Genomic DNA, 15,942 nt, shown 5'->3' with positions numbered 1-15,942 from the left:
CCATGCAAGAAAAAGTCCAAGACCCAACAGTCAGCAGGAAAACTGATGCTTATGGTTTTTTGGGATGCACAAGGTCCAGTACTGGTGCATTATGGACAAAGGGGCACAACAATAAACAGTGTACATTACAGTGAGATGCTTACTGCCAGGCTAAAGCCTGCAATTTGAAGAAAACACTGAGGAATGCTGTCAAAAGGTGTTGTGTTGTTGCACAACAATGCCCATGCGCATACTGCTGCCCACATTGCAGAAACACTCCAGAAACTCAAATTTGAAGTACTGGATCATCCTCCATATAGTCCTGATCTTGCCCCTTCTGACTATCACTTGTTTGGTCCACTCAAACAGGCATTAAGGGCCATCGATTTGCCTCGGACGAAGCAGTGAAAGAAGCGGGTGCATTCCTGGCTCGCAGCTCAACCAAAAACCTTCTTTTATGAGGGCATCAGGAAGCTTGTACAATGATGGACCAAGTGTGTTGAAACACAAGGAGACTATGTCAAAAAATGATGTTCTTGTAAGTTTCATGTTTGATTACAATAAAATTTTATAACTACTTTGCAGATAATAGGCTAATTGACTTACCTTCGTACGTATTGACCTAGTGAGCTATGAGTCAGAACTTGCACTAGAATTAATATTTATTCTTACCAATAAATGCGTAAACATATTTAGAGAAAGATATGAAACAGAAGAGCAATTTAAGCATGCTGGGAGATTTCTGCTGGAATGTAAAATTAAAATTCTATATAATGTTCAGAATCTAGGTGTTGCACGAATGTGACTTTCACTATAAACATGTGAATGGCAGGATGTCTCTACATATTTATCAACAACTATTGCCATGATGACAAATTCCAAAGTAGATTTTTGGAATCACACGAAAAGATTGTAGATACAGTTTGGAATAATTGTTGTGTCAAGTGGTGTTGCACAGAACTCAATACCGCTTACTTGTATTTAAATGCTAAATGAAGAGTGGTCTCTGTCACTTCAGTGACAAACAAGAAATACTTGCCTGAGCATATGAGAGACATGCAAGATGTTTATATCACCTGTGCTGTTATTACACTTAGGAAGGTTTTAAAGGCGTACCTGGTAGTTAGCCTGACTCATCTTTATACTCTCTGAATGGTACCCAGCCAAAATATTGATTCAGTAAGTTCTGAATATCAACCTGAAATACCAAAAATTTGAATAGTCAGTCATTGTTAGGGCTTTATTCACAACAGTCATTCATTATGCGAGTCCTATATTTTAAGACCAACCTACAGCACTAACTACTTACTGAAAATGTAGTTTTTAAAGGCAGCAAAGTATTTCTGAACTGTAATGCATTGGTAGTAAATGACTGCATGTAACTAGCTCAGTAGTCCACAGAAACTTTAGAAAAAAAGTAACTCTGTTAACAAATAAAAATGTTGAAATAACAAAAGACTCAGAAATTCAATTGGAATGGAAAAATATGAAAAGGTATAACAATGAAAACAAGCAATTTTTGACAATATAATGTGATAATGTGATTTGATAGGTGAAAAATCTACTCACCAAGCAGCAACATACCACACACATAAAAGAAGGTTGCAATTAGGTAAGCTATTGGAGCCAATGGCGCCTTCTTCAGGCAGAAGGGTTGAAGGGGAAGGAAGAGGGGTGAAGGTAAAGGACTGGAGAAGTCTAGGAAAAGGGTTAGATTTTGGAAACGTCATCCAGAACCAAGGGTCAGGGGAGACTTACCAGTTGGAGTGAGAAGGAAAGACTTTTCCAAAATCTACCCCTTTTCCTGGACCTCTCCAGCCCTTTTCCTTCACCCCTCTTCCTTCCCTTTCAACCCTCCTGCCTGAAGGAGGAGCCACAGGTTCTGAAAGCTTGCCTAATTGTAATCTTCTTTTATGTGTGTGTTCTGCTGCTGCTTGGTGGGTAGATTTTTTTATTTTTTTATTTATTATTATTTTTTAATGACTTAACGACTTTTTTGTCTGAAGGCTTTAATGTTTAGCATCTCAATACCTCCTCTGTACAGTGAGTACAGGGTGTATATGACCCGGAACAACCAGGAGATCTGGAATTTTTTCATCCGCAAGAAAACTGGGAAAAACCTGGGATTTTTTTAGAATTCAGGGGATTTTTCATTGTTTTCGTTTTCAGTTAAATTTTTGTAATTTTGACTGGTAAGAATCGATACTCTAACAAAGTACGTTACTGTATCCCGCTACCGCAGAATAATACTGTCGCAATAAAACATGAACAAGAGAAAAAAACGAAAGTGAAACTTAATTTGCAAAGGAAATGCTCCACATACAACAACAAAACACAGTGCTCATACAAGCGTCTCACAACAGCAAAATGTGTCAAAGCCTTTCGGAAGACTATGCAGTGCTTCATAACAACAAATTGCCTCCGATGAGCATGACATCCCAACTGTTTATATTAGATTCGTTTTAGCAGTTACGAGCAGGCTCATGTGCATTTGCAGTTGAGTCATGTATGAGTAGTAACTTCTCCCGGTTCTGGCTAAAGAAATGTGGCTCTTGGCCATGTAAGCAGTTGCAGCAAGCAGCTAAATATTACTGGGAAAAATTTTACTGGTGCACCCAAGCTGCCAGGTTCACACATGTGCAACAGGCCCAGATGTAGGACAGGGGGCGAGGTGCCAAATTCATATTCTAGAGGAAAAAAATCTTCTTTCACAAAGCGCCTAGCATCCAGCGCACATTGGTCTATTGATTATTCATATGATTTTGAAACACATCGCTGTTGGATTTTGAACATTTTTGAACACATTCTATGTTGATTTCTGAATGAATCGTAAGTTGATTTGTGAATGCGTGCATAGTTTACATGACATCTCCGTCAGGGGAATCCTCGTCGCATCTAGAAACAAACATTCTGGCAGACAAAATGGGCTATACGAGCTGAGCGGTGTAAAGCTGAATGGATGAATGCCAATCACCGTCTGATTATGTAGTTGAATGGGTTTGCAAATGGGGAATCCATGGTTTCAGACTACCAGAGTGGAAATAAATGACTAACAAGAATAACAAGTAAGAAAAATTATGTATTATCTTCTCGGTGTATCCAAGGAAATGAAATTTTGACAAAAATTTTTGGCCCGATCACCATACTAGTAAGGGCCAGTTGTACAGTCCCCGGCTAGCAGCCTCTTAAGTTCTATTCTGGAATTAGCACGGAAAACACATTGTACAAACACATAACAATGCCTAACCAGAGAATAATCACGGGATAACAAAACCAATGATTCTGGCAGTGTTAATGAAGTTAACCAATGAATAAGTTTTGACAGTGGCAGGAATAGTTACAGAATTAGTGATGTCAAGATTGTTCGGTAGAATGAGCAAGGAGAAGAAATGGGGACATCACACAAATTATGGAAGAATATGACGATTGCAAATTTATATAAAAATTTCGTACTATCATGTTTCGACCTCATGCTTGAGAAACTGGAGCATGTGAATGAAATGTGAAACTAATTTCTAACATAAAACTTTTTGCTTGTAGTAGGCCTAATTCATTTGATATTGGTTCTTCATGAATTATATTCTGTCGTGTTATAAAAATGATCATTTGTGCCAAAGCAGTCTTTTTTATTTGGTGTGTGCTACATTTTGTTTTATCTAGCAGACGGTGACAAAACGGACGTAATTAGCTCAAGAAACCATACCAGTCTTGAGTACTACTTGTATTAATATCTTTTTCAGTATTATACAACAACATTGTAATTTTTCATGTAGCAAAATGTTTGAAGTACTTTGATGAGGTAATAGATTCTTTCGCACAAAGGAAAGGATGCCATGTAAAGCTGTAGCAAGATTAGATAGAAAAAAATGTTAAGTGCTAAGGATTGAAGAAATGTGTATTGTCTTGCTTGTCTCTTGTCTTTACTGGTTTTATGCAGTGCTTTTTTTCTAAAAAAAAAAGTTTGAGGGTACTCTGACATTCGATATAATGCAGCGAAAATTACTTATACCACTTATATGGGATACCACCTGTCTGCTTTTAGCCATGACGTCATCAACATCATCATGGAGTGGGACCGTAGAGACATATATCAGTAGCTCGGCGTCTGAGCCTACGCATATCTGTTTAGCACTACCACCACCCACTATTAGCGGGCGAGGGCACTACATCCTTGTTTAACTGGCTGCCAGCAATTCAATTGTCGAGAACGGTTGCCGCAGCTTTGAAATACTTGAAACAGTCAATGACATCGCTTTTCCTACCAAAAACTGCACTGGTATCGTTCATATTGCAATTACCAACACGAAAAAATGAAACAAAAACTTTATGTCCATGAAAGAAATCTTTGGCACTCTTCCAAGTTCTCAACATCATAAAAAAATTATTTTGTTAACGAAAAAGTTTAGGGGTACGCGTCCCCCAGGTTCCCCCAGAAAAACAGCACTGGTTTTATGTATCCTATATTTAATTTTATATCACACAAAACAGAATGTTATTAGCTAATAGGCAATAAAGAGTGCAAATTTTCTGAAGAACTTTTGTTCTCCCGATTACAAGTAATCCCATCCAGTATTAATAGCAAGGTTTTTTTTTTTTTTTTTTCTTTTTTTAAAAAAAGAGGGGCAGGATGTCAAACTGGCTGACAGGGAGCAGGAAAGGCACCACAGAACATTTTAATTTCCACTGTCCTGAATATAGTTTGATGGCATCCATTACAAAATATACACATTTCAATTCCACAGAGTGAAATACAGTGATGTGCAATAGAAGAATGCTGTGTGGAGAAGCATGGCACTGCACTTTGGTACACTTAAGACCAAATAACATATCTTACATTCCCTCGAAACCATATGTTTAATGTATCAGACTCTTTGGAAAGATGTGCATTACAAAATGAACATTTTTTGAAAATTCAATTTTTTTTAATTTTTTTTTATTTTTTTTATTTTTTTTAATTTTTTTTTAAAATTTTGACGTCCCATATCAAACGCTCGAGGGAGGGGAGCCTCTATTGAGTCTTGCCCCAGTTCGGAAATATCGTAGATCCAAGGCTGATGAGCAGAGCAGTCGAGTTACAGTGGGGAAGTGAGTAGTCTCCACGTGACCCGTGTTTACATTTAGTGATTTTCCTGTTTCCTCTTCGTTTACTGCTCTTGTGTCAAATGAAAACAAAATGGATTTCTGTGGCCGGGAGCTATCAAGTGAATTAAAATACATTCACATAATTATGGAAGTCTAAAATATGTTATTAGTTTAAGATTTTATTTTATTTCCACCTTTCTGACAGTCAAGTATTAATCACATTGCAGAACAATGAAGTTATTTTTGTTGGTTTGCTAAAGAAATTTGGCTTTTATTAATCTTTTCCACTGAGGCAGTCAATGTATTTGAAATGAAGTGTTTAATTCCACACTATTGGCTAGTTTCAACTGTTTGCTGCATTTCAAGTGCATGTTTTCATCTTATAGCACGTATGGCATTATGCCACAATAAAGAACCAAACATGAGATAATACAGTACTGGTACTCCAAGAAAATTTACATCCCAAAAACCACACTGAAAAGCTTAGTATCAGTTTGAGGCCTACTTCATTGGAAATCTGGACATACAAATGTGCACTTAAAGTATGCACTTTAAATGTGCACATTTTAGTATGGTTCATAAAATTCCAATACTCTTGGAGTATCCTGTGATGTCTTCTTTCTTTTATGACATAACATAAGATCTTTTAATGTTTTACACATATGGACCTCCTATGTCATTGTAGCTGCGCAAGCGCAGTGGCACTTGTTATCTGGTGCTCTCTGGCCACTGCTGAAATGAACCCATTTCTAAAAGGCCACAGGAAAATATTGCCAATGGTGGTCTGAAAAGTGTTACTTTCACAGTAAACTTCCTTTTATGCAAGTTGAACTATGTGTGAGAATGTACGATGAGTTTCATAAATCACGGAGTGTTTGACTCCCATTTAAAAATCAGCTCTTTGATGACAAGCATTTAGAATAATTTCGAGCCCAGAAGATCAGAAATTTATGTGATAAGTTTTACAGTTCCAAGGGAAAATATACTGTCACATAACAAGGAAAAAGTGTGTTTTCACCTGGGAGAAAGCGTATTTTTAACTGGGAAATCCAGGAAAAATGTGGGAATTTTTTTTCCTTGTCCTTGTATACACCCAGGAATAGCAGTCTGTCCTTTTCATATTGTTGTTATTCCATTCTGGATTTTCCATTGCTCAATAATTCAGTTGGCTTTTTTTCCTGAGTAAAAGCATAGATTATTATAGCAATTGCAAGGCTTTGTGTCACAATTTAAGCTTTGTGACAATGGCAGCACCTTGTTCTGTTTGGTTTTGTGTAATAGCTTCTACTTATTGAACAGGTGATCTGAATGATTCATTAGTCTTCTGAGAACCACAGCAGAAGAATTACAATATGAAATGTAAACATTAGCAAACAAAGATCACTACACTTTGAAAATGAAGTTGCAAGTATCTTGAGTTTATGAGAATCCATCAGATGTGTTAACAGAACCACTTAATATAAGAAGTACAACTATGTGGCAGCCTCATGTGAATGAACCACAGTCATCTAACAAAATCAATATCAAAAAGTTATGCCACCTTATGTCGACTATATACTTATGTAGTCGTAAAAGACCCTGTTCTGTGGTGTATGTGGTGATCACCGGACCAAAACCAAGAAAAGACCAAAACCCATAGGCTCATAAGCAATGTGTATTTTATCGGTATGTTTTTTAATATAAGACCAGACAGATATGCATTTGTGTAACCCTGCAATGTTCTTAAATTTATAAATGACTTTTGGTAGGTTTTATATATGACCAGACAGATGTGCACTTGTGTAACTCGGCAGCCCCAGAAAATTTGCATTTCCTTTCAGTATGCTTTATATGTAACCAAGCAGATGTGCATTTGATATGACCGAAAAAATCTGCGCTCATACTCAAGATGTGTTTTATTGGTATTTTTATATATGACCAGATGGGTATGCACTGTGTAACCCTGTAATGTTCTTAAAATATATATCATCAGGCTGATGTGCTGTGTATAACCCTGCAGATCCCATAAAATATCTATGTATGATTGTATCTTATTATGTATAGGACCCCAGACAGATGTACATTTCTGTAATTCCGTAGTTCTCATGAAATTTGCATTTTCTTTTTGGTATGTCGTATATGTGACCAGGCAGATGTGCAATTGTGTAGGACTGCAGCGTTCATAAATTTTGTATATGTTTACGTGATACAGTAATCTCTAGAATTATGTACAAGCCCTAATGATGTAGTGTTACCACACACATAGAGCCTGTTAGCCTCTTCTGCTAACGCCATCTTGCGACGAAGCCTGTAGTGTAAGAACAGAGCTGGAGTTGCAGTAGTACCTAGCTTGAGCTTGTATGTGATGCAGACACTTAACATTTATAATGCTATCTCTCTTGGACACCTATATGCTACTTACAACAGTTTTGTAAGGCCTGCATGTTATAGGCAACTATTAATATCACCATTGTTTGCCTTATGTTGAACCTTATGTGTCGTAAGGTATGTAACTAAATTTATATGTATATATGTTATATGAGTGGAATCCAAGCCCGCTTTTATAGTGTTTTTTTGTCCTCCCTAGATCCGATGATGGCAGCTTTAGTTTCGCCAAAACCGGTAATCATGGAATAAAAAGAATTCCTGTGATCTTGGCTACCAGTTTATTGTTTTAGGATTGGTTATCCTCAAGCTGCACATAGTGTATTTATTGCTAGGTTTCTAGGGCTCTGAGACCAGATGCAAAATGCTACCAGCTTGAAGTCTACCTTTTTTTAACTGATTGAAAACTAGAGAAGCCATTAACAGCCAGTAGTACACATTTTTTTTATTCCTTAAGCTGCATTGCCTTAAAAGGTAAATTCTTAAAACAAGAAGAGTGGAAGTATACACCCATACACCATAGACTTCAATTCAAAGCAGTGGGAGAAAATGATGTTCGCAAAAAATGTGAAATTGAGCTTTTTCATCAGTTTATCTTGTGTTGAGTTCATTTATTATATCTGCAACTATACAATTAAAAAATCTGTACAAATGTATAATCTCTCAATATTATGAAAAGGAAAGTTGCTACTTACTACGTAGAGGACATGATGAGTCGCACATAGGCACAACAAAAAGGCTGTGACAGTATTTTTTTTGTGCCTGTCTGCGACTCAGCATCTCCACTATATGGCGAGTAGCAACTTTCCATTTCATAATATTGCTACAGTCCATCCTGAGTTTTCCATAGTTTGAATGTATAATTTCTTATTCACAGGGAAGTAAACCTAAATCTGCCAAGCGGAATCAAAGAGAGGCAGATTACCTGAATGAAGTTACTGCTGGTAAGACAGTTTTATATTATTAGGCAGTACTGAATAATTTTAACAATGCTGAACTCTTATTAAGATAAACATAACTCTTGTTTACTAGGTGGCAACAGACAAGGGTATGAACAAATGTAACACATACTATCATTTGGGGGTAGAAGTTTTTTCTTTTGATAATCAGAATGAAAGACTGGCAGCAATCAGAATTCATGAAGTAATTGAAAAAGTCTCCCTAAGTGAAGGGACGTGTAGCAAGAAAAGAGAGAACTTGTCACCATTTGTTCATTCTTATGTCTGCTGTATCTTATATAATAAAAGCTTATCCTTTTTTCACTTAATTAGTTGTAGTTTCATTTTGGGGATCTTTCCTTTATTGGTCACTTATTATGAAGTCTTAGCTATGAGGTCATGGGTTAAATCAGTAATGCAAATTCCTGACAGCCTAAAACTGTATGCGAGATCATGTTGTGAACCTGGATGTTTCCCTTTAGCTGAAAATTTTTTAGTCAGTTGAGATATCCAGGCATATGTCTTTAATCTGTCGTTTTCATCTCTTTATATGGGGCACTAGATGACAACCTTGTCCTATATATGGAAGCTCTTATTCTGAAAACAGTTTCTTATAGTTTTTTCATGCTATGGAAAAAGTCACAAGTTGCTTCCAGTTCATTTCATTTGTTCACTCCTCTCCCATACTGCCTGATCTTGATACCTGTTCTCCCTGCACTCCTCACTGTGCCAACAAAAAAAATTAATAAATTTTTTGATAGTGCCATGGATAGTGTAGGATCATTTGTCACGTGCCACTGCTTAATGGAGTGTAAACCATGTTGTTAACTGTGTTGCACATGAGGAATGCAGCCCATCCACATTGCGGTGTACTTTAGAGATATTTTGTAATGCATACCATTGTTTTAACCAAATTATGCAATAAACACAGAGAACCATCAAAGTTGCAATATTAATTTCCTTTATTACTTGATGACTAGTTTTGAACTTAACTTCATTATCAAATTATCCAATAAGCTATGCAATAACATCCTATTAATTTGTACAGCAATTGAGGTATACAGATGTTTTGTGCTATCACTCTGTCACATTGGCACTCATTGTTATCCACAGGAATAACTTTTGTTTTCCAGTGTTTTTAAATGAGAGCTGTTCCACAGCTTTGTGTGTGATTTTTTCCATGGAATGTAGCAGACAGAATATTTCATCAGAGGAGGAGCACACATTAATTATCTGTGATATGTGTGCTACTGTATGTAAACATACAGAAAATTCACTTGAGAAAACTATAAATTTATGAGACAGAATTCTGATCAGTACTTTCCTTCAGTAGGTGAAAGTCTTAGTACCACCAATTAAAATAAAAGAATACAAGAAATCACGCTAACTTTTGGAACTATCAGTTCCTTCCTAGGGAAGGTTGAAAAGTCCATCAACAAAGGAGGTGGCTTACAAAACACTCGTTCGACCTATACTTGAGTATTGCTCATCAGTGTGGGATCCGTACCAGGTCGGGCTGACGGAGGAGATAGAGAAGATCCAAAGAAGAGCGGCGCGTTTTGTCACCGGGTTATTTGGTAACCGTGATAGCGTTACGGAGATGTTTAATAAACTCAAGTGGCAGACTCTGCAAGAGAGGCGCTCTGCATCGCGGTGTAGCTTGCTCGCCAGGTTTCGAGAGGGTGCGTTTCTGGATGAGGTATCGAATATATTGCTTCCCCCTACTTATACCTCCAGAGGAGATCACGAATGTAAAATTAGAGAGATTAGAGCGCGCACGGAGGCTTTCAGACAGTCGTTCTTCCCGCGAACCATACGCGACTGGAACAGGAAAGGGAGGTAATGACAGTGGCACGTAAAGTGCCCTCCGCCACACACCGTTGGGTGGCTTGCGGAGTATCAATGTAGATGTAGAAGAAAGGACAGGTCGCTGATACCCCAGGATGAAGGGGACCGACCTGAATGAGACAGATGGCAAAAAAAGAGTGTATGGAGGGGGGTGGGATAGTGACCTTCTACCTCTCTTCTCCTTCTCCCCCAACCACCCACCCTGAGGAAGAAACTAAAAGTTCTGAAAGCCAGGATAATGTCTTGTACTTTTATATATGTTTGTTGGCAGTATTAAGAATTTTACGTGCTGAATATAAATATTTCCCAGCATTTTTGTCTCATTATCTTACACTATGTAAACAGTTTAACAACGGCACAGATTTTGTCATCCTGTTTAGTTGAGTATCAAAGGTTTTCAAAAAATTTTAATAACATCTTGTGTATCGGAGATAGAGGGATGACAGCAGCTGAGTCACACAAACAGGCACCCCACCCTTTGCCAATTATTTTTGAATGCTTAATTTTTGTATGTTTACATGATTCCTGAAATAAGCACTATATAATGTAAAATGTACTACCTTTCGTTTTGGTTTACTAACTCAATAACTCCTAGAGACAGCATTCAGAGCCAAATAGCCCTGTGTCAGTCCAGTTCTGAGAAGTTCAAGAAATTCCATCAAAGTGAAAAAATGTTAATGTGTTTGAATACACATTCCATATCAGAAATAGACTGTTACTTGTAAATTTTGTTTAGCTGATGCTGTATTGCATGCAATGTGTGGTCTGTGAGTTTGCCAGTGCAGTAATCCATCAGGATACAAGGTTAAAACTGAGGAACTCTTAAGTGCTTAAATACTGTTTACACAAAATTCATGTATTTGCCATTTTTTCTTTTTGTCAATGACTTCACAACAGCCATTGCAAAGTTTAGAAGTCAATTTGTATATTGGTTTTGTTTTGTATATACTGATGAGCCAAGACATTATGACCACTGCCCATTGTGACACTGAAAACCACCAGATGATATTTTTGGAACATGAGTCAAGGAAAATATATAAGCAGAACAAAGATGAACAGCAATCATTCTAGTGATGCTACAGCACATGAATGGGGAAATCCACCAACATAAGCAACTTTTACAAAGGATGGAGTGTTATGGCTTGACATCTGGAAAAGAGCACCTCGGAAAAGGCAAAGATTGTCAACTGTTCATATGCTGCTGTTGTGAGCATCTGTGATAAGCTGTTGAAGGACAATGTAATCACATGTAGACAATAAGATGTTGGACATCCACACTTCACCACAGAACATGAAAATGGGAGGCTTTCTACAGTCATAAGAAAGTATGGACAGTATTGTACTATAGAGGACTTTCATTTGGGCTTTCATGAAATCAGTGATGGTAATCAAAGGTATGGTCACAGCTTTGGACTACATGAATATTATTGCAGACCACTGACATCCCTTCATGTTTGATGCATTTCCCAATTAATATTGCACCTTCCAGCAGGATAACTACCCAAGGCTAGGATCATGCTGTAGTGGGTCAATGAGCATGATATTTGGCTAACAAATTTTCTTGATGTGAACCTGACAGAAAACATCTGGGACACTACTGGGTGTCAGCTTCATGCTCACAAACCACTGACCTGTAATTTGTGGGAATTGTGTTACCTGTGCATAGAAATCTGGTTACACTTACTTCCAAAAACTTACCAAAGGATTTGTTGAATATATGTGACATAGAATTGCTACAGTGTTGTATTCCAAAGGTAGATGAACATGCCATTAAAGAGGTGGTCATAATGTTTAGTCTCATCAGTGTACATGCTCTTGTTGTTTTAATAACTGGTTTGAGGCATATCACCAATGCCACCAATCCTGTACAGTTGATAAAGATTACCAATTTTTCTTTATATGGTAGTCCATAAAACAGAGAATAGCATATTACGATATGCTGTATGTTTTGCAGTGGTATCTACTTTCTCGGCATATTTTCTGTTTTGAGCAAACTGCTCACCAATGCATTAGCACAATTTTCTTGTGTTTCCTTACAGAAACAATTGAAAAATATATCCCAGTTAACTGTTTGACTGCTACAGATGTGCTTTCTGCATTCCGTGCTGAGCATAGCTTTGTTGTGGCTGTACTCCTTGACTAATGCTGCTACTTGTGCTGAGAGAAGGCATTTTGGATGCTATGAGATACTTATCATCTGATTTTAAGTAAACTGTTCAGTGAAAATACTTGATTTTTGCATATCTTAAAGTGAGATCTCTTTGCTTGATAAAGGACTGAATTTCTCTTCATTATTCAGCATAGCAGCATTGCATGAAATTTTGTAGAGTTTTTAAGAGGTAAAAATGCATTGTGTAAGCTTTGTGTATGGTTGTGTTTAAACATGTCCTTAGCACCTGAGGAGCAGCAGACCATGACAAGTTAACTCACACACAGCAATCAGAGGTTTAATATTAGAGGATTCTTGTTATTAGAGTGTCCGCCAATGTTGCCCTTCCTCTGATCTAGCTTCAGTTTCTCCAAGTTCTTTTATCGTAATTAGATGAAACCCTACTATTTTGCCAGTGAGTGAAAAGTATGATAAATTAAAATTCATGGGATTTTCCCCAACCATCCTTTTTGGCAGTGTTTTCAATCTCAAGTACATCTATGGGCCTACAGGTAGTTAACATTCATACTTCTCTTATGTTCCATGTGTTGATGAACAAGCAACATATAAATCTTTATAAAGTTGATTTCTTTTCAATCCCATTTCTCCTGTAGTTTGCTAAGTTGCACCCACTACTACATGCATTCGCTTCATCATTGTGAAGCTAGAGGGCCATGTCTGAGCTTCAGTACAAATCACTAATAAAAATATATAGTTTTTTGGATAGAATAAATTGTTTAAAAGGTAATGCTTTTCACAAACAAGTGGCTTTCATCAATGAAAAATATTTAATGTGGATAATATTCACTGGAGGATGCGCTGTGAACTTTACTGGCAGTGATTCTAGATATGTATGAACTTTTTGCTCTGGTACCAATGGACTTGTCACTTAAATGAAGCATTCTTAAGAGTAATATAATCAAAACGTAATTCCATTAAAAAATAGGATGTCCAAAATTACATCTCCAAATCAATGATCATTTACCTTTAATTTTATGAGAAGAAACATTAAAGTTTGTCGTATCATGTATCTTTCCGTCTTGATGACTGAGAAATCACTAATAATACTTGCATATTGGAAATTGTCTACAGAAAAAATTATTTGTTTCATTTACTCTAAACATTCACCCTAATAGTTGGAATATCCTGAAAGATTACTATTTCCTACTTCATACACCTACTGGCTGCATCTACACTGTAAGACTAAAGGTTGTGCCATTTTCATAACAAAACTAAAATATATGCCATTTGTGTAGACAAGAATGATGATAACAAATATTCTAATGCCAGTACTAAAGAACAGATAAAAACATAAAGAAATGTCAAGAACATCAACATGAGGGCCCCAGTAGCAAAAGCCCACAAATACTCCTACTGAAGAGTCCACAAATGACAGGTACTGGGACAGTACCACAGCTATACACATCTTTAGCACTCAATGCCCACCATGTAGTGCTGCATCTTAACATGTGCACAGCAGTTGGGGGGGGGGGGGGAGGTTAAATAAAATGCATTCATAAAATAATTCTGCTGCTGGAATGTACAAGAGCATAGGAATAACAATTGGGATTTTGGGATTCACTCCTGTTCCATTTATTGGGCTTTAGTCAGGCAATATACTCTTGAGAAGTGTGATGCGATATACTAAGGTAAGGGATGGAAGGAAGCATGAAACTAGTGAGAGGGAGAATGGGATGGTAATGAGGGAACATGCTGGAAATGAGAACTACTAGAGGCTGGCTATGGTGTTAAAGTATGTGTGTAGTGGATACTTAACACTTACAAAAGAAAATGTCTATAATACTGGTAACGATTACATATAGAAGGGAAAATACAGTTGCACATTGCTGCCAAAATGCATCCAGTGAGTTACGAGTGCAATGACAGCAGAAAGGGAAATACACTTTCCAGTCACATTAATATGACCACCCGGCAAAAGCTGGAATAACCACCTTTTGTAGCACTGACCACTACAAGATGTGCAGGAAGAAAGTCGGTGAGGTCCTGGAAGGTACTGACAGACATGTGAAACTGTTCTGACTACAGTGCTGTGGCCAGCTGTGCTAGGTTTCTCTGTTGAGGACCCATGGTGTGTACAGCCTGACTGAGATGGTCCCACAGATTCATGTCTGGTTTTCAGTCAGGAGAGCTTGGTGGCCAGGGAGTATGGTAAACTCATCCTGCTGCTCTGTGAAACACGCATGTACACTGTGACCTGTGTGTCAGACTGTACTGTCCTGCTGGTAGATGCCATCATGCCAAGGAGAAAACAAACAACATGTAGAGGTGGACATGGTCCTCAAGGAGAGGTGCATACTTGTGCAGTTTCATTGTGCTATCCAGAATGACAAGCAGGGAAAGCCCGGACCATAATGCTCCCTTCTCCAGCCTGGACCCTTCTGACGATTGTTACAGGCTGCTTGCTTTCATATGTTTTATGCACAACACACCAACGACCATCTGTCCGATGGAGAATAAAACATGATTCATCTGAAAAGGCCACCTGTTGCCACTCAGTGGATGTCCAGTTGCAGTACTGATGTGCAAATTCCAGCATTTGTCACTGATGAACAGTTGCCAACCTGGGTGCTTCAACCAAGTGTCTGCTGTGGAGGCCAATATGCAGCAATGTTCACTGAATGGCCACTGAGGAAACACTGTTGGTAGTCCCTTTGTTTATCTGGGTGCTCAGTTGCTCAACAGTTGCACATCTGTTTGCTCATACACATCTCTGCAGCCATCATTCGCTTGTCATTTATGGCCCATGGTGTACCAGAGTTGCCTCACCGCTGATATGGGATAGCACTATTTTGCCATATCGTCGCTAGGCAATGAAAACCTCGTAACTCAAATTGGTAAAATTTTACAGGAGAAACAAAAAACTAATTACTGAAATCACATGGGGACCTGATTAGTCAAATGTAGTGGTTCTGCTACACAATATGGATCCGATCATTGGTACATAAGACTTTATTATGCACTTCAAATTGTCTGCCTGTTTTTGGAGTTCCGAGGTTTTCACAGTTATTTTTCTGGTAGTGATGGAGATAAGAGGCATGTAACGAGTGCGTGGTTAAAAATTGAAATGAATGAATGTTTAATTTGTTTTAAAAAATACTCGCTTAAACTTTGCATTATTTGTGTATTATGAAACATCTGTAAGGATACATTATTACAGATATAAAGTGAAATGAATAATTTCACATTGATCAAAATATTGGACTCTGAATGTTAATAAATTACAGTGTTTAAAAAACATATAAATGATGTTGGTAGCTTTGATTAAACTTTTATTACTGTAAACAGTTGTGCAGTTTATTAACATTTATTATTGTTACTATTGCTGCTACTATCACAATCACAGTCATAGGTGACTGTAAACAAGTTTATTTTACGGCTGCATTTTTTTTAGGCATGGACATGTTCTCTCATTTCAAATGTGAGTCAGTGTGTAGCTTCTGAGTCATTTTGGACTTATGTTTCTATAAAATGCATGAGTATATTGGCAAATTCCGAAGCTGTTAGTCCACCTTCACTCTCATGACAAAGGTAACAATAACCATTCTTACGTTTTAAATTATG

The 15,942-nt window shown here is 37.5% G+C and overlaps 1 protein-coding gene across 2 annotated transcripts in view; it reads left to right on the top strand.

Moving 5' to 3' along the window:
• The window catches only part of LOC126418804 (myelin regulatory factor), a 337,499-nt gene that overhangs the window by 284,104 nt on the left and 37,453 nt on the right, over positions 1 to 15,942 (top strand). For both annotated transcript variants that reach the window (XM_050085740.1, XM_050085741.1), the window contains exon 19: positions 8,303 to 8,369. In XM_050085740.1, coding sequence (XP_049941697.1) covers positions 8,303 to 8,369 — 67 coding nt within the window. The remainder of the gene's footprint in view (positions 1 to 8,302; positions 8,370 to 15,942) is intronic.

The sequence above is a fragment of the Schistocerca serialis genome, chromosome 9 (genome assembly GCF_023864345.2).
Source record: "Schistocerca serialis cubense isolate TAMUIC-IGC-003099 chromosome 9, iqSchSeri2.2, whole genome shotgun sequence".
In the NCBI taxonomy this organism is placed as follows: Eukaryota; Metazoa; Arthropoda; class Insecta; order Orthoptera; family Acrididae; genus Schistocerca; species Schistocerca serialis.
Note: the sequence above shows the minus strand (reverse complement) of the source record. Positions and strands in the feature narration are given on the sequence as shown.